Consider the following 18,701-nt stretch of genomic DNA (forward strand, 5'->3'; position numbering starts at 1 on the left):
TGAAATCCTTCTGAGTGTGATACCGTGGGGAAATATTTTTTTTTTTGAGACACAGGTGAAGTCATCCCGAAATTATATTATACAGGCCCTCTCCCCAAACCCCCCCCCCCCCCTTTTTTTTCCGAAACACATGAGCGGAGCCTCTCTACTACGCTACTTGCATCGCATCGGAGATTTACTACCGACCAACCCAGCGCAACGGAATTAGCTCGCGCCCTTACACATCACACGGAGGAGGAGGAGGGGGGAGGGAGGATTGTCCAGAGACTACAACCTACCCCCCCCCCCCCTTTTCCACACCACGAGCTGTAAGGGAGCGCTTCGATTAAACGATTTGTAGAGGGAAGAGCTAGATGTCTTCGGCTACAGGTTCACATGCTTATTTCTCACCCTATTTCACTCCCAGCAGAAACGGAGAACCCGTTTCTTCACCCTCCTACATCTCCTCCACTTTATTTTTCCCGCCCCTCCAAAAAAAGGTGGTTTGGGTTGGGGGGGGGGAGGGGGTCCGTCATCAGTAAATTTGCGGAGTAGAGAGTAATCGCTTCTTGCTTAACGTACAAGCAAGCAACAAGACATTTTAATGCATCTTAGAAATTACAGTAAATTTACAGACTTCTGAACGAAGAATCCACCTCAAATGAACGAAGAAATTTTTTTTTTTCTTTTTCGTAGCCCAATACCAACAGCTCTTCGTAGTAATTATTACCCTGCATTCCAAATTCAGAAATTCGTCATCTGTCGCAAACAGTGTAAGTATGCACGTACAGGAAATGAATTGTAGATTTATATGTATGATTTGGTCTGTGCTCCAAGAAAATTGTAAGTTTGCGTTAAATTTGAGTAAACCGAGCATTCGTAAATTTACAATAATAACCGGAAAATTCACAAAAAAAAAATCCCCCTTATTATTTTGTAATCAGTGTTATAAGTAAATTTAAGGTGAATGCAATTTTTAAACAGTGATATGCTCATGAGATATAAAAGCTTGTGGAGCGATGGAATTACCCTTGGCGTGATTTAATTGTATTTATTTATAAAATTCTTGATGGAGACGGGTCAATAGCTAGGTATGGCAAATTTTTTCAACACATCGATGTATCGGACTTTCGATATATCGTTTGAAGTACATCGATACCATTAAAATATCGGCCAGAAAAATCGATATTTTCGATACATATATTAACTATTATCACATACTAACTTTTACCCATGCTTTCCTTATTATAATTTTATTTAAATATATGTTGTATTCAGTTCTTGATATATGTAAGCTAACTTAAAGAAATTACCTAATACAAGTTTAACTCTTAATAACAAAAGTTAATAAATCTAATTTTTAATTGATTTCAATTTTTTATAATTTAATAATTTTTCTCCAACTTTTTTTAAAAAAAATAAGTAATTTTCATCGTAAGTTATTGCTATAGACTTCTGAGGATAAGGGAAAAAGAATTCACCAAATATGTTGCCATTTTACTATTTTTTCTGCAAAATTTATATACAGATAATTTCAATAAAATAGTCTTTACTTGAAAAATATAATTTTATTAAAATTAGATACTACCGGAAAAAAACATATCGGCACTAAAATATCGATACCAAATATTCGATATTTTTAACCTGATATACTAATATTTACTACGATTTATCGATGTATTTTTGTCATCCCTGTCAATAGCTGCTATGCACAAAATGCATTTATGAATGTTATTTGCTGCTCTTGTCCAGGAATAAATTCAACATAAATATAAAAAATTGTGTGCCAGTCGTTTAGTCATGCCTCGTTGCTTTTATTTTCAACACGATTGTGCAATCCATTTTTTGATCAAAAATGCAATCTCTCAATAACTTCAGTCTCGTATTGAATACAAGGGGGGAGGGGGGATTTGGGCTATTTTCAAGTTGGTTTAAAGCTTTAATTATACTAAACGTTCAGCATATAGAATGGCATATAGTGCTATTTGACATTTTCCCTAAGTTTTTTTAATTAATTTCTTATTTAAGAATGTTATAATTGTACAGCGAAAACTATTCAGATATTTCAACATCAGATGGAAGGATCTTACATTTTACATCACGATATTTATTTATTTTTTGTGGCGAAAGTTTTAAAACATTGTTTTTTAAGAGGGGGGATATTGTAAAATTAATAAAATCAAATTGGAATGCCTTTTAAATTATGTTATCGTTTTTTGGAAATCTCCAAAAACATGACATCAACGGCAGTTGCAGATCAAAAAATTCAACATGGCGTCCGCTTTCAGTCGCGGCGACAAGAAGCGCCCGCGCGGCGCGCTCGCCTCCCGTGTTTATTTCAACCGCTTTGAAGGTCGTCTGCCGCGCGAATTCCGGGCGCGCAAACGTTCCGGGAAGGAAGGCGGGGAGAGCCGGCCCATTCATGCAACCCAATAAAAACAACTACGATGTTGTGTTCGCTTCGTAGTAAACAGACGGTAAACAAACCCCCCCACCCCGCGCAGTCCACACCCCCTTCCGGAAGCAGAGTCGCGTGGACGGGTGTCTTTTTTTTTCCCTTCCCCCGCACGGAATGCGTTCCCGGCGCTGCGCGCGCGCGCGCCTTTTTTTGTTCCGTGCCGGTGGTGCCATCTCGCGGTCGTCCGCGGAACTGCTTCCGAAAACCCTCGGCTGCGAACTGCGCATGAAGTTGTCCGCCGCGTGACGGGGAATGTCGAAGGCTGGATCAAGGGGAAGAGCGACGAAGAAGAGGGGTGGGGGAAGGGAAAGAGTTGGGAAAAGTAGAAGTATTCGTTGGTTGGTTGGGGAAGGCTGCCCGTCCCTGGTGGAGCGGGAGGAGGGGAAGCGGACCTGCGCCCCCCTCTCTCCTTCTCGCTCGACGGGAGTAGGAGGAGAGGGAGGGAAAGAACGCGAGAGAGAGAGAGAGACGGAGAATGACGTCACATGGGCTAGCGGTCGACCTCGTGGCGCGCCAACCAGCCCGAAGAAGTGCGTAGCGTATCTCTTGGGCGAGGGCCACGCGGGGACCAGCACAGGCCAGCAGAAGGCTCCCGGGAAGCGAGCAGGTTGGTCGTCGTTCTTCGTCGCACGCACAGAACCTTTAATCGCGACTCCCGAAGACATTCTCTCTCGCGCGCAACGAGGGAACATGTGCGTTGTTGTTGTTTGAAAAACCCCGAACGCGCGCGTGTGTGTGTGTGGTGTTTTGCCAGCAAGCCGGTTGAAGACTCCTTACGATTTCCGCGGTCGAACCGAAAAGGAAGTGGTTGTTAATATATATATATATATATATATATATATATATATATATATATATATATTAATTTCTCGACGGGGATTGAGGCGGGACGGACGTCGTGGATGGTTTGGGGGGAGGGGAGTGTGTTTGATGGTGTTGTGGCGTCGCGAGGTGCCGCGCAAATGTTCTCAGTCGCCGACGTGAAGCAGGAGGCGGTGCTGGGGGGAATCCCGGGCATGATGGACGCGCCGCCTCCGCCGCCGCCGCCGCCGCCGATGGGGCAGATGGCGCAGGAGCCGGCGGATCCCGGGTTCGAACCGCAGACCCGCGCTCGCTCCAACACGTGGCCGCTGCCGCGCCCCGACAACTACGCGGACCCAAAAGACGAGGTTGTTCGCCTGGAGACGTGCCCCGAGACGGAGATGGGGCTGCTGCTCCAGCTGCCCTCGTCGGCCGGCTCCAAGAAGAACTCGAGCCGCAGGAACGCGTGGGGGAACCTGTCGTACGCCGACCTGATCACCCAGGCCATCACCTCGGCGCCCGACAAGCGCCTCACGCTGGCGCAGATCTACGAGTGGATGGTGCTCAACGTGCCCTACTTCAAGGACAAGGGCGACAGCAACAGCTCCGCCGGCTGGAAGGTCAGTCTCCCCCCCCCCCTTCCCCAAACACTAGGTTCTTCCGTACTTACGTCGCTACTTGCGAGTACTTTGGCTGCCTTTTCATATCGCCGGACCCCATTCCAGGGTATATGATACATGTCAGATATTAGGGCCTACACATAATATATATTTAAAAAAAAAAAAAAAAAATTTTTATGTTCTAAATACGTTAAAAAAAATTGTTTTCAACTGCTAGACTTATCTGGTGTTCCATTATTATTACTCTTGTGTCTTTTATTTTTTTTATTGTATTGTATATTTATTGAATTAAGGCCAGTTTTCTGTGGTGTATATGGAAAACTTTTGAAATTAGTATTTACGTTACTTGTACATACGTGCGTTTGCAAAAAGTGGTGGATTCGATAGTGAAATAAATATGTTCAGTTCGCTCGATTCCCGTTTTCAGTTTCCGTGACGTAGAACAGCAGGCCTAAAGAGTATTAACTAGTGATTGGTCAAATACCAATTTCCCCCCCCCCCCCCCCCCCCCCCCAAATCCGAATGTAAGTCTCGAAAGGTCCGAAATAAAATGAAACACGTTAACTATGGGTGTTGAAAACATCTAAACATTATATTCATGAACTAAAGTATCCAGGATCAATACATATTGTAAATTATTTATTTAATTGCACGTTTAAAAGTAAATCTTGAATGAATGGTGACAGGAAAAAAAATTGACCTAGTAAAGTTCAGAGGTTATCAGTGTTGAATTTGTAATGTGCATTGTTTTCTCTAATATTTTCTCTCGAATATCCAAACCTTTGAATACGAAGGATTTGATTGGCACATCCCTAATGTTAACACGTGGGTTATAGTGTTAGGGTTATATAGGGTTATAGTTATAGTGATAAATAGTTCAACACAAAACTGGTACAGCTGTCTGGCTACGACGGAAAATAGCCTTAACCTCATTCTTAGTTTTATTTTAGTTTTTTTTTTAATTTATGTTGCTGTTGGTAATTTGTAAAATGTAAATAGAAGAAAAAAATTGTATTAGCAGAATAAATTCCGCGGCAGCACAGGAATCGCAAAATTAAATGCATAGACAAAAGAAAACGATAGCAGGTACAATCTTAACACGTGCATTTTCTTATTTATTAAATAAATGTTCTGAAATGACGACGTAGCTGGACGTTCAGAGCTTCTAATAAGCAAGGTTTATAACCTGCAGCGAATATGTGTACGAGTTAGCGAGACGTAATGATAATTGCGACTGGTTGTAGCGCGACATCGTGTGAACTGCGCGCGCGGTCTTGCCGTCTTGCATTCGGGCAGCTATGACATGCGGGCGATAACAATATTTTACGGCGAAGAAACGAAGATTAAAGTTGGAATGTAAACCCCTTCCCCTGCTTTTTCAGTGAATTCTATACCGTGTGTTTAACGTCTAACAAAAATTACTTTTAAAACCACACAACTGAAAATTTGGTTTGAAAACGAAATGCGGAAACGGACCTACCCATCCGCTCTCAGAGTTTTTTTTTTAATAGTAAACACACAACCCTTAAATCTTTTTATCAGTATTCATATCGCTTGGTTTCTTTTCTGAAGATCTGCGCACCGTAGGCCCCTGTAGGCTGACGTGAATAAATTCTTATCGCAATGTAGCTAGTCAAGATTGAATTTAAGAGTCCAAAATGTTAAGAATAAGACTGGATTTTATTTTATGAAAAGCTTAATGTTGATTTGTCTGGGACTAAACATGTACATTCTCAGGGAAGCTGGCATTAGTCAGGGACTTTTACTGGAAAACTCGTTGAAATTCCCCAGTGATATTAAATCCTCGAATGCAATACGTCAGTCTGCTATCACCCCAATGATGTTTGTTTACTGTCATACTTTAATTTGCTTATGCAGGTTTCTGTTCGATATAAAGTAAATTGAGAGATTACTAGTTCAGAAATGGGGATGGTGGGGGATGGATTTTCTTTAGTTCTTTTCAAAAATATTGCCAAGAAAAGGTAATTAAAAAAAAATAACCAAGGAAATTTAAAATTTTGGCAAGAGAATAATTTTGTAAATTTTATCACAGATTTGTGTTATCACCCTTTGTCCTGGATTTCTAATTTTCATCCATTAGATATTTATGTATGACTAAAAACATACGGAAAGTATAAAGACGGCCATGAAGCCACGAGTTCTAATGGACATCTTACTGTAAAGATAAATATTTGGGTCGTTGCCTGGCAACAGTCCGGTTTGTTTGGCTTCACTTTCCCTAGCACATGCTCAGGCTGATTCTTCCAACATCTGTGATTTGCGCAATGATATTGGCACACGTCGGGTTATAAAAATTACAACAAAAAAATAATCTTCCAAATATTGAAATCACTACGAGTAAAGAAAAAAAAATCCACGAATGAGATATCAATGCGCCGTTTGGCGAAACAACATAGTATTGATTCTATAATGCCGATAAAATTTATTTAGTTAATTTAACGCAATTGGTTCCAATCAGTAATTATTTTCCACATTTACCTACTTTATTAGTTTTTTTTTTATTAAGGGTTGTATGTATGAAAATCTTGCTTTATAAGTAGGAAGAGCTTTTTTTCTAAGTTAAATTTACAAGTAGCATATGTAATTGGCCCTGGACATATTGACAGTCATTCCTGTGAACAACAGCTTGATATTTTACGTAGAAAAAGATTCTGCCTTCGACCTCTTCCTACTGACCAAATTGCAAGGATAATAGTTTCAACTTTTAAAAGGGATTGTGACCTACTGTTTTGCAATTTCAAATATTTTTGTACCACTTTCAATAAAGCTTCCGTGCTAATTTTTTTTTGGGTCGACTTGGCTACTTGTTGAAGTGAACACTTGTGAACTATTGTAATTATCTTGAAAATTGTAGTCGCCCGCATGAAATAATAATTTATATCCTCACGGCACTAACAGGCTAGAAAGAAGAGTCTGCTAGTAAAAATGTGGTTACAACAAGGTACAGAAGGTATGGGAGGTATGATTTTTGCCTTGACATGCCTTTTTTTTTTATCAAAAATATGGGAAAACACTTAGCAAGAATTCAAGTGTTCAGATTCACTGCCATACTCAAGATCAAGTTGGTCGTGGTTATCCAGAGGATTTTCTGGATAGAACTAAAATAAAATAACGTAATTCCGAAAGTGGAGTGACCTGATGTAAGTATTCAAAACGTGTTCATAATAAAACGAACTTCAGCGTTTTCGAATTTTATTTTCGTTTATTTCGGTAAAGTCTCCTGGACCTCCACAAAATTATTGCGTCGCCGTTACCAAGTTGGTCTATTCGTAATTTTGTAATTAGATAAGTTTTCGAATTTCTGTGCTTTCGACGTTCACTTGTTTCGCATTCGTAACAAAACTCCGATATGTTTGATGCTAAGCTGTTTTCACGTAGATTTGAAGGGTTTCAGTACCTATTTCCTCACAAATTGTTTACTTTGAGGTAATCGTTAAGAGAATGGTTTGATTACGCAGCCAAGCCCAATTTATTTTCATCGTTCAACGTTAATTACTTGATAATTTCAAAATAAGTTAGTAACTCACGTTAGTAAAATATAGCGGATTCATAATTTCTGTAAAATATAGCGGATTCATAATTTCTGTAAGTTTTGTCATATACTAATCTGAAGGAAAAACATATTAAGTACGTAGTTATATTTGTTCGTAAAATCGGATCTTTCGACCATTTTTGTCGACAAATTTTGTCTATTCGAATGAGGTCTCGGCCAATCAGAGCTTTGGACGCAAGCGATGTGTGCCGCACGATTTTAGGACGTTGTGTTCCTTCCAACCGCCAACGACTGGTTGTAAGAATAGTACAGTTAAACTTCGTCTACGCGAACTAACTGGGACGAAAAGGAAATCCAGACAACAGAAAATCCGGATATTAAGATAATTAGGGTAATAACGCAAAACCAAATCCTTAGATAAGCATACGTACCGTTTATTACGATCTAAAACTAAGTTTCGTAACATAAATATATCTAGTATATTGTTTACAAGACATTAATAAAATATATGAAAAATAACTTTTGAAATTTCTTAATAATTAGACCACTCTCTTCTGTTTCAAACACGTATGGCGATTGAACGAAGCACGTTCACGTAAATGCTTTATCATCAATAGTTCAGATGGAGCTTTGTCGGGTTTAACCTCAACAAAAAACATTTTACTATCGTAATTATTCAATCTATACAGGGAGTGTACTTTGAATGAAACTAAAAAGTATGTATTTGCCGTGCGTACAGTGACGCTCTTGCTAACGTAGTTAAAACGTTTTACGTGAACATTAAATAAAATGTCTACATATCTTATCCGGATATACGAGGTTTTACTGTAACTGTTAAGTTTTCAACAGAAAATCACGCGAATTGTTGAAGTTTTGTATAAGAATGTAAAAAAAAAATTAGTTTGTAGAAATACTGATATTAGTCACGATTAATGAAATTTCACATTTGTTTGTATGGAAACAAATCTATGACCATACTTCGGTATAATGTCATTTTGTACTAACGAGAATATCTGGCAACATGTTACGTCTCGACGAAGGAAAAACAGCGGAATAATCGCGACGCAATTGTGAACCCGTTTTAACTATGCTGCTAGCCTAATATGGGGTAGCTTGGAATCTGGTTTTGAAAACACGGCACGCTGAAACGACGCCATTTGTGTTCCGTAAATTCTGCTCGGCCTTGTTCGTTCTAATTGGACATTATGCGGCGTCGTGTGTTCCGTTTTGAATGTAACGCGTGAAAAAAAAAAACACGTGAAATCAGATAATAGTTAAAAGTACGCCAATGAGTCGTAAATTCTGAAGTGGTTAACGACGTTATCATCAGCAGCAGCGATGAATTTTAAGAAAATATACTTCTTGGCGTTTTTTTCTTAAATTTTAAACGAAGTATGTACTGCAACGCTGTGGTGACGTACACTAATTAACTTCTCAATTTAGTTTATGTTCAAGCAATTTACTTACCTTGTATTTTCTGAGGGTTAGGTCTATTATAGTTTAGCGTTACAATTTCTAAATTCGCAAATTTCTGTATCGGATTTATAATATACTTACACTATACTACTTAAAAAAAAATAATTCGAAAAATTTGAAATGTGACTAGGAAGCTTGTTTCTGGGTTTTTTCCCACTCTAATCACAATCACTTTTCCATTGTGTCTGTGACTTCCGCACCGGTATGAATCGTGTATACATAAAGTGAACTAGTATTGTTTAAACATTTGTGTCCGTGAATTATATAAATTTATTATTATGTGCTTGTAATGATACGTTAATTAGGGGAGTGGTTATAACGTTACGTGTTAGTGTGTTTCATTTGTTACAAGTTTTGAAAAATAGCAGTAATTATTGTATAAAAAAAACTGTGGAGTACTGGTTTTAAAGAAATGGAAAAAAAAAAAGTAAACTTCAAGATAATATGGTGGAATTATAATTATTATGATTTTATAAATGGGTTTTTGTTCTAATGTATTTAAGTAAATAATATAACTTTAGGACTTTAAAGGTTCTCAAAGCCGTTAAATAACACTCGTTTAGTTATCAACTGTAGTTTTATTAATGAATCAGTTTAAATCATGAACAAAAATACAAAATTGTAGGTGCATAATAATCTAGAAAACGGCCTCCCTTGAGGCTGTGTTTATAAGCTTCCGAAAAACGCAAGACGTACCTGACTACCGCAGTCGTTTGAAAGTTGCAAATAGGTCGTCAACCCAGGCGTTCAAAATCGTAGAATATTGGAGAATTTTCTTCGTGTTGCTTTTATATAATTCATGTTTGTCGTTGCTGGGTACGTGGAAGTTTAAGTTACTTGTAATAAACTGGTAAGAAATAATTTCTGCCTTCAGTGTACAAAAAAAAGTAAGCTGTAAAAACGCGATAAATAAAGTGAAAGAGAAAACCTAACATTTCTATACCCACAATGTTAACCACCTTGAATTGCTTTGGATATATATTTTCAAATTAAGAAGGTGAAATGTAAGAGATTGAAAAAGTTGGTATACTTTTCCGTAGCGTTCTTGCACTAGCTTTTAATGTATTATTTAAATGCGTAACTATGTCTTATATCGTGTGTTGTAAGAAATGAAGAAATGTTGAGATTAGCTTTGTTGGAATTTTTCATACATTTAACCAAGTATTTGTTTAGTTTCAATTTTAACACCTTTCGACGTTCATATGCATAAATAAATGTTGCTGTAAGTGTTACGGTATAATTTAACTATCAAAATAATACGTAAGAGCTGTTATAAGAAATGCACAGCCTATAAAATCGATTAGGATCTCGACCCTGTGTCGATGAACTAAAATAACTATAGAGAGGGGTGGTAAACAATAATTTTTATTTAATTCGTTTACAGTAATACGCGTTTGTTACTTTTGTTTTAATTTTCAAACGTTATGAAAACATCTAAAGATGAAATTTAATCATCACCTAGAGTTCGTAATATTTCAGTACAGGAGTTTTCAAACACAAGACTTACCAAAAAAAAAAAGTTTCGTTTACTTATATACGTGCACTAGAAATTATACTTGGCGTAATAAAAAACTAACTAATTTTGCATGCAAATAATAATATGAATAAAATAATAAAAGATTGTAGTATTATAAATACGGGTGCAAAGTATAAATTCAATAAAATTAATAATTTTAATTACCCAGTATTCAGTATTAATATAAACACGTTTGTAAAGTTAATTAATTTTAGTAAAATAATCTAAATGAATGTTTATTTATAGTGGAAATAAATAACTTGCTGAATATTTATTCTGATTAATTAATTAAATGATTTATTAAATAATAATTAACTCATTTTTTTCATAACGCACCTAAAGAAATATAACTAAAAAAAAAACCTGTGCCCTTGGATTTTATTTGTTTTGACTCTCTGCCAAGAATCAAGCATCAAAACAAGATCAGCAGTTTTGCCAACTAATGCACAAACCTCCATTTATCATGCGCCAGATTACGCCTGCACTGTTCCGAGAAGGAAATATTTACACGTCTTGGAATGCTGCCTTAAGTGTATAGATACTTTCGTCATCTGTGTAATGACTTGTGTTCCTCTGATAATGGAAAGCTAGTAGCCTGCCTTCTTTTGTCTTTTATCACATTGCCACGTGGAACGTTCCTAGTTACGTAACAGTTATCACTTTTCATTTTATAACGGAACCACCAAGATTGTTAGAGTACAATTTTACCAGAGATTAGTTTTTTTTAAAATTTCTGCAAAATTCAGTAGCCACAACAATTAATAATTGTATTTGCAGTAGCTCACATTAACCTAGTTTTATTAACCTAATCTGTGCTTCTACAGCAGCTAGCCAGTTATATATTCAAACCTATTTATTTTAATCACATGAATTTGTCTAAACTTTGGTTTTTTGTGTTCAAAAAGCGAATAGCTTATGTTAGTTACGCCTAATGTAGATAAAGCCACCTTTAATTTCTTTTTTTTTTTGGCTACTTAGAGTTTATTTTGAGGATTAAAGTTTTTTTTTTATAAAATCGTTGGTTTTTTTTAAGCCTAAAGCTTTCTAGTTTTAATTTTGTTTTGTAGCCATGGTCTATGTATATCTGAACTAATACAGAAAATGCAGAATTCGTGCGTGTGAGACTCAGTACCTACCTGAAGTTCAAATTCCTCCGTACTACGTTCCTACTCTGTAGAACATTAAATATAGACTGGCCCCACTATCTAATCAGTCGATTCTCTTATCTTGATTACCTCGGTATTGTGAAAGTACCTTCTAAAACCTTTTCGTACAGACATTTACAGTGGTGCGTATCCATTAGAGAGCGAAATAAACAAAATTTAAAATATCCCAATAATTATGTTTAGTTACTTGTGGCCAGCCAACAGACTTAAGTCCAGAACAGCTGGCACTATAAGAATAAAAAAAAATTACAAGCGCAGTAATAAATAAAACATACAAAAACAAATGTAATATGCTAACAAACATATCGAAACAGCCAGCCAAGGTCACGTTATAAAATCAATACCTTATACGAAAAAAAAAAACATAAATAAAATGAGATTGAAGTTCGAGTAATTATATTGTGTTAATATTTTATATCAAAACTAGCTGCAAGTACCCGCTTTTCTGGTTTTTTTTTGGTCGTTATTTATTTATAATACTATTTTTTGTATAAGTGATATGTGTTAAAGGACTATCTTACACATACTAAGTTATTTTAAAGAAATCTGATTATATAAAAAATGTTTGGAGTACTTCAGCATGTACAATATTTTTTAGTCATAATTTGTGTGGTATTGGTATTTACTGGTTTTCTCCACAACCTGACCTAGATAAGGCAAACATATAATTGTCCGTGGGAAAAACGGTATTCTCTCAATTTTTTTTACTGAACTTAAAAAAAAAAACTGAGGCACAAAAATCAAGATGGAGTGTTTCTGATACCATCTCTTTCCCTTACAGATATATTAATGACTGGCAAATCAGTGAAATTCACTTGGAATACGTTATAATTGCACGGTAATTTATTGCAATATAGTAACGAATCTTTTCCTAAATCATTTAACCTCCTTCACTAAAATAATCTGTCGAATTCACAAGTACACAAGTAGAGAAATTTTGACAGATTTATTATCAGTCGAACTTCGCAGTTCGGTCCAATGTTCCAAATGTAGCATATGGACTTAAACCAAATTAAATAGTAACATAATATTGTTAATGATCATTCCACTTAGCCCTTGCCAGGAACACAACATCGCGAGGAGCCCTCTTGGTCAGTGGACCAGTTATAAACTCTCGTGTTTGCAACGTAGTTAATATCTGCAAAGTAGTTAATATCCGCATCGTAGTTAATATCCGCAACGTAGTTAATATCCGCAACGTAGTTAATATCCGCAACGTAGTTAATATCCGCAACGTAGTTAATATCCGCAACGTAGTTAATATCCGCAACGTAGCTAATATCCGCAACGTAGCTAATATCCGCAACGTAGCTAATATCCGCAACGTAGCTAATATCCGCAACGTAGCTAATATCCGCAACGTAGCTAATATCCGCATCGTAGTTAATATCCGCAACGTAGTTAATATCCGCAACGTAGTTAATATCCGCAACGTAGTTAATATCCGCATCGTTGTTAATATCCGCAACGTAGTTAATATCCGCAACGTATTTAATATCCGCAACGTAGTTAATATCCGCAACGTAGTTAATATCCGCAACGTAGTTAATATCCGCAACGTAGTTAATATCCGCAACGTAGTTAATATCCGCAACGTAGTTCATATCCGCAAAGTAGTTAATATCTGCAAAGTAGTTAATATCCGCAACGTAGTTAATATCTGCAACTTAGTTAATATCGCTACGCACATCTCGAAACGCGGTCAACGGGTCAATTTTTTTTCCATCCATTCCGTAACACGACGCCCTTGAAGAGTTCACAGCAGAGAGAGAATTGCGTAGCTTGCGTCTACGTCATTTGCGTGACGTCACGCATGGAAACCCGCCTCAGAAATTGCGTTCATTCGTTATTTTTTCCCGCATTTCTATCGGAGCTACAAACAGAATAAAAATTGATGCCAGTAAAGGCTTCTAGTAGTGTGTTCACACGGAAAATGTGAATATTTCATTCACGTATCCGTCCAGGCAAAAATCAACATTTGGCAGTTTCACAATTGATTAATTAAGAAACTGAACACCCGACATAAACTGCTCCAAGACCAATACCAAAATAGCCATTACGTTAATAACCCTAAAACAATATAAATGCAACATGACTTCAAACAAAAGCAATATTGGCTTAACAAAAAATATTAATATTGCATTAATTTCATTGATACAAACGATAATTATTTATCTCTTTAAGGAGGAGAAATAGTTGCCGAAAGACGCCATGTTGGTTTCAACTATTTTTTAAGTTTTATATATATATAAACTTTTAAGGGTGTATGTCATATTCCAAATCATAATTTTATATTTACGTTCCACGCTGTTAAACTGGCCGACTTTTTTGAGTGGCTGAACTTTCACAAAATTAATATATATATATAAATCGCATTGCATAATTATTTGGCAAAGTTGAAATTTTTTTACGTTTTTGTGCAGTATCGGTAAGGAGAATACGATATAAAATGGAACTTTTAAGGCCTAAAGTCAATTTTACTGGCTTACATGCATGTATTATGGTTTAATTACTTTTTTTAAAAAAAAAAAAAAATTAATTTTAGCATTTTAAAATCGTCAGAATTTTGATGATTTTAAAAGGCTAAATAAAATTAATTTTTTTTTTTTTAAATAATTGTATACCGTACCACGCAGTATTAGACAAATGATAAGGTCAACGATTAATTCGAATTTTGAACTATTTATTCCGATTTTAGGCATTCCAAGGCTAAAATCGTATATCTCCCAGACCTTCTGTACCTTGTTGCAACCACGTATTCACCAACAAGCTCCCAGTCTAAGCGCCGGGAGGAAATAACTTTTTTTTTTTCTTCCGCGGGCGACGGCATCTATCATGATGACCACACCAGTTCACAAGCGCTGACTTCAGCAAGTCGTCAAAGCTAAGTTCTGCAACATGTCAAAAAAATTTCATGTAAGCTTTATTGCAGGTGGTATGGAAATATTTGAAGTTGCAAAATGGCGATGCCTAATCCCCCTTGAAAGTCCCGAAGAGGGGGGGGGGGGGGTAACTAGCCAGTTTGGTGCCTGGTACGTAGAGTCCTGTAGGCCCTAACACACTGTCAAATTTTCGCTTCCGACACCTTCCAATATGTTGTTTCTAATAAATTTCGAGGGTCATGTCACCAAAAAAGTCACTTCATAAAGAAAGTCACTTCACCAAAAAAAAGTCACTTCACCAAAAACGCTACTGGTGCAGCCATGTTTTTTTTTTTTTTTTAAGTTTGCATGACTTTGTTTCCGTAAAATATTTTGCACTTGGACAGGTTCTAAAATATCGTGCCCAGCGAAAATGGAAATTACTTCCCTTTTCCGTCTGGACGATTCAATAAAAGGGCTGCGCGTGGCTGATTAAATAGTTAAATAACCAAAATAATGCTAATATGAATGTAGTTTGCGAAAAGAAAAAAAAAATTATGCTTAAAAATAAAATGTCTTCAATTTTTTTAAAAAAAAATTCCATGAACATTTATTTCATTCTGCACAAACATAAGTTCAATAATTTACGTACAGCATTGTGATGTATATATTTTTTTTAAATTCAAAATTGGAAGAAAAAAAAAATGAAAAGTTTGAGATAGCCCAGATCAAAAATAAACCTTGAATGTGTGTATATATATATATATGTTATTTGTCCAAATATATTTGATGGATATAATTTGAAGCCATTTCCCCGTTGCGCTTGAACTCTATTGTCAAATATATCTGGAGACAAACATTTGACATTTCAAGGCTTTTAGTGACACACACACACACACACACACACACACACACCCCTTCCCCCTTCTTCTTGATCGTCTCGAGCTGTGGTTGGGTTTCGGCATCAGAAGTAGCCTTTGCCCGACCACGGGCCATGGCTGTGTCGCTGGGATTCTTCGAACTGGAAAATGATTTCGGAGGTATTTCGTCCCTGGCACACTCGCCCCGTGCGTGACGCAGGCGCTAGTGGACTCCGGTTCGTGGAACCTCCCTGATGATGGTTCATGGTCTCGTGACGGCTCGCCAGCCGACAGGTCAGGACTCGTCTGGGAATCCTTCTTCTCACAGACGAGAGAGCCAAACTCCCGATCGTGCATCTTCGAGGGTTCATTTTCTTTTGTAACCACTCACCACCAGGGGCGCTTGCGTCCCTGGTCAAATATTCCAGATACGAATAAAATTCAAAGCGGACCACGAGTCCAAGTGCCCAACCCCCGCATGGTAGACTCTTTTCTACTCTGTCCAACACTTCATCCAGACCATCCTCTGTCTACTGTAAATTCCTACGCGTAATGCATGCCAATTTGCATCCCGTACGAATGTGCCCAGGGTTTTTCCCTGTGTCTGTGCAGGTTTTACCTGGGCCCAACCTATCTCTAGTTATAGTCTAGATTTAAGAGTGAGGGAAGTTAGTCATGGCGCCAATCGTTGCCATGGCTGGCCAATCCCCTCCTAGCACATGATGCATGCGACCCTCTCCCTGCATGGCTAATCCCAGCATGACTAGGCGTATAGGCTTCGGCCTGAGACGCACCTAGGTCCCTCCCTAACCCGGACCCCTCCAAAATACACTTAGTTTTAGTTAGGTTAGGAAAAAAAACATTGTAAATAAATATGGCGGTGTTGATAAAAGGATACTAATGGTCAATTAGGTTAGGTTAGCTACATTATAAATACTTTAAAACATTGTGGACGGTTGATTTGGTTAAGATAGCTACATTAAAGATACGGAAAAAAAAAAACCATGAACTTCGGGGAACTTCGGGTTTTGGCTCTCTCGTCTGTGAAAAGAAGGCTTCCCGACTCGTCTGTCCGAGGCATAGAACAAGGAGGGAGACACAGAAGTGCGACTCTTTCAGTGGGAAATGAGACCATGTTTCCCGCGACGTGTGACGCTATCTGTTGGGTGGGCCCCATAACTACTAGCAAAAAAAAAACTTGGGTTAGATGTTTAAATCCAAAGTTTTAGTTTTTTGAAGTAGTTTTGGGCCCATCCGCTAGATGGTAGCATTCATAATGTATTTATAACACGGCTAAAATGACTGAGAATTAATGCAGGCTTGCCAGGCACACAAACTACTAGCAAAAAAAAACTTGGGCCGGATGTTGAAATCCAAAGTTTTATGTTTATAATGTTTAATTTAACTACTTGACGACTTATTGCTTAGTAAAAGAGACTTAACTGTGCGAAAAAAATTTTAATGGTGTTTTGTAATTAAAAAAAAGCATATTCTATATAAATGAGTAGGAAATGCAAAATTTCTGGTGTGCTCCACCACAAAATAGGGAACCGAAATAAAGAGGATTAATTTTCACTGGTTTGTGTCTGACAAGCCTGCAATAATTCTCAGTCAATGTAGCCATGTTATAAATATATTATGAAAGCTACTATCTAGCGGATGGGCCCAAAACTACTTTAAAAACTTGATCCCATTCTCGGCAATTAGAGTTTCTCCCCCATGGTCCAAGGAAACGCAACGGAATGGGCATATAAATTAAAATATATAAACTCTTATCGCCAATTTTGATTAAATAAATAAATAAAGTGTTTGCCTTACTAAGGACAGTTGTATAGATGTTAACGAGAAACTTTATTTTGTGGTTCTCTGTCGTCACTGCTGTAAGTTTTTTTTAATGGATTATCGGAATAAAGATAAAACGTGCGCGTTTAAGGCGAGCTGTAGGCGCGCGTGGAATTGCTGCGTTGATGTTATGTGGTTATTCACGAATCGTAATCTGAGTACGACAACGAAGCTTTGAGTGGTTGGCTGGTTGGTAATTTTTCAATAAGCTGGTCGGTGGACGAGTTTTGTGGTGACGACGATCTAGGAGAATTTTTCATTTTTGAAATCTATGACGCAAAGGGGGAAAAAATAATAATAATAATTTTTCTACGAGGTTATCGCAAGTGGACTGTGTCATCTATCACGTCTGAAGCAACGCATCGCCATATTGCGTCAGTTCTTCTTAGCAGTTGCGTCACTAGAGTAGCTTTGGCACAAAAAGAAAGTAGTTGACAGTTGGGGAAATACTTTTATTTTTCATCTCAAATTAGAGCCGATTCCCGGTGTATGAAAATCATACGTGGTTTTGTAGTTTCGTGGCGATTTTGTTCCCGTCGTTAAAAAAATATAAAAATAAAAATGCGTCACTTTTCTTCCACAAGTATTCGTTACTCAAATAGGTAGGAATGTATTCAAATAAATGCCAAATATATGGAAGCAGCCAGTTATTCCGATGGAAGAATTGTAGAAAGAGTCAAAAAAAGGTGCGCAACATTCAGAAATTGTTGGCGCCGGTTTTAGAAATGTGCATAACAACTAACATTGGCGACGATGATGATGATTGTGTGTTCTAGTGACACAAAGCACCTAGAGGTTTACCTGGCAAGTTGTTTTTCCAATTGGTTTTATGTGGCACCGAGGGATGAAAAGGATCATAAAAACTCATCAGTCCCGTTCCTTTGGAAGGAAAATAAATCCGGCCACAAAAATCGAATCTCGTGAGAATCGAACCCCGGGACCTTCCGACCCACCGCCATTCGATCCTGAACGGGAGACCTAAGATACACAATTTTTTTTTCTAACCTAACTAAAACTAAGTGTATTTTGGAGGGGTCCGGGTTAGGGAGGGACCTAGGTGCGTCTCAGGCCGAAGCCTATACGCCTAGTCATGCTGGGATTAGCCATGCAGGGAGAGGGTCGCATGCATCATGTGCTAGGAGGGGATTGGCCAGCCATGGCAGCGATTGGCGCCATGACTAACTCCCCTCACTCTTAAATCTAGACTATAACTAGAGATAGGTTGGGCCCAGGTAAAACCTGCATAGACACAGGGAAAACCCTGGGCACATTCATGCGGGATGCAAATTGGCATGCATTACGTGTAGGAATTTACAGGAGACAGAGGATGATCTGGATGAAGTGTTGGACAGAGTAGAAAAGAGTCTAACCATGCGGGGGTTGGGCACTTGGACTCGTGGTCCGCTTTACTAATTTTCCAGTACTGGATTTAGTGACCAGGGACGCAAGCGCCCCTGGTGGTGAGTGGTTGCACTGACCACTCACTCCGCCGCCAGTCAGCACCTAAAAAACTAAGAAACTAAGACAGAAAACAGATAAATGACTTACAAACTAGGCATTTCGTTACGAAATATGCAAACACCCAACTCATGGATGGACGTGCAGTGC

The 18,701-nt window shown here is 37.8% G+C and overlaps 1 protein-coding gene across 2 annotated transcripts in view; it reads left to right on the forward strand.

The window, feature by feature from the left end:
- Positions 1-2,788: 2,788 nt before the first annotated feature.
- The window catches only part of LOC134539719 (forkhead box protein O), a 382,038-nt gene continuing 366,125 nt past the window's right edge, over positions 2,789-18,701 (forward strand). For both annotated transcript variants that reach the window (XM_063381957.1, XM_063381958.1), the window contains exon 1: positions 2,789-3,858. In XM_063381957.1, the coding sequence (XP_063238027.1) occupies positions 3,340-3,858 (519 nt within the window). In that variant the 5' untranslated portion in view covers positions 2,789-3,339. The remainder of the gene's footprint in view (positions 3,859-18,701) is intronic.

The sequence above is a fragment of the Bacillus rossius genome, chromosome 15 (genome assembly GCF_032445375.1).
Source record: "Bacillus rossius redtenbacheri isolate Brsri chromosome 15, Brsri_v3, whole genome shotgun sequence".
Classification (NCBI taxonomy): domain Eukaryota; kingdom Metazoa; phylum Arthropoda; class Insecta; order Phasmatodea; family Bacillidae; genus Bacillus; species Bacillus rossius.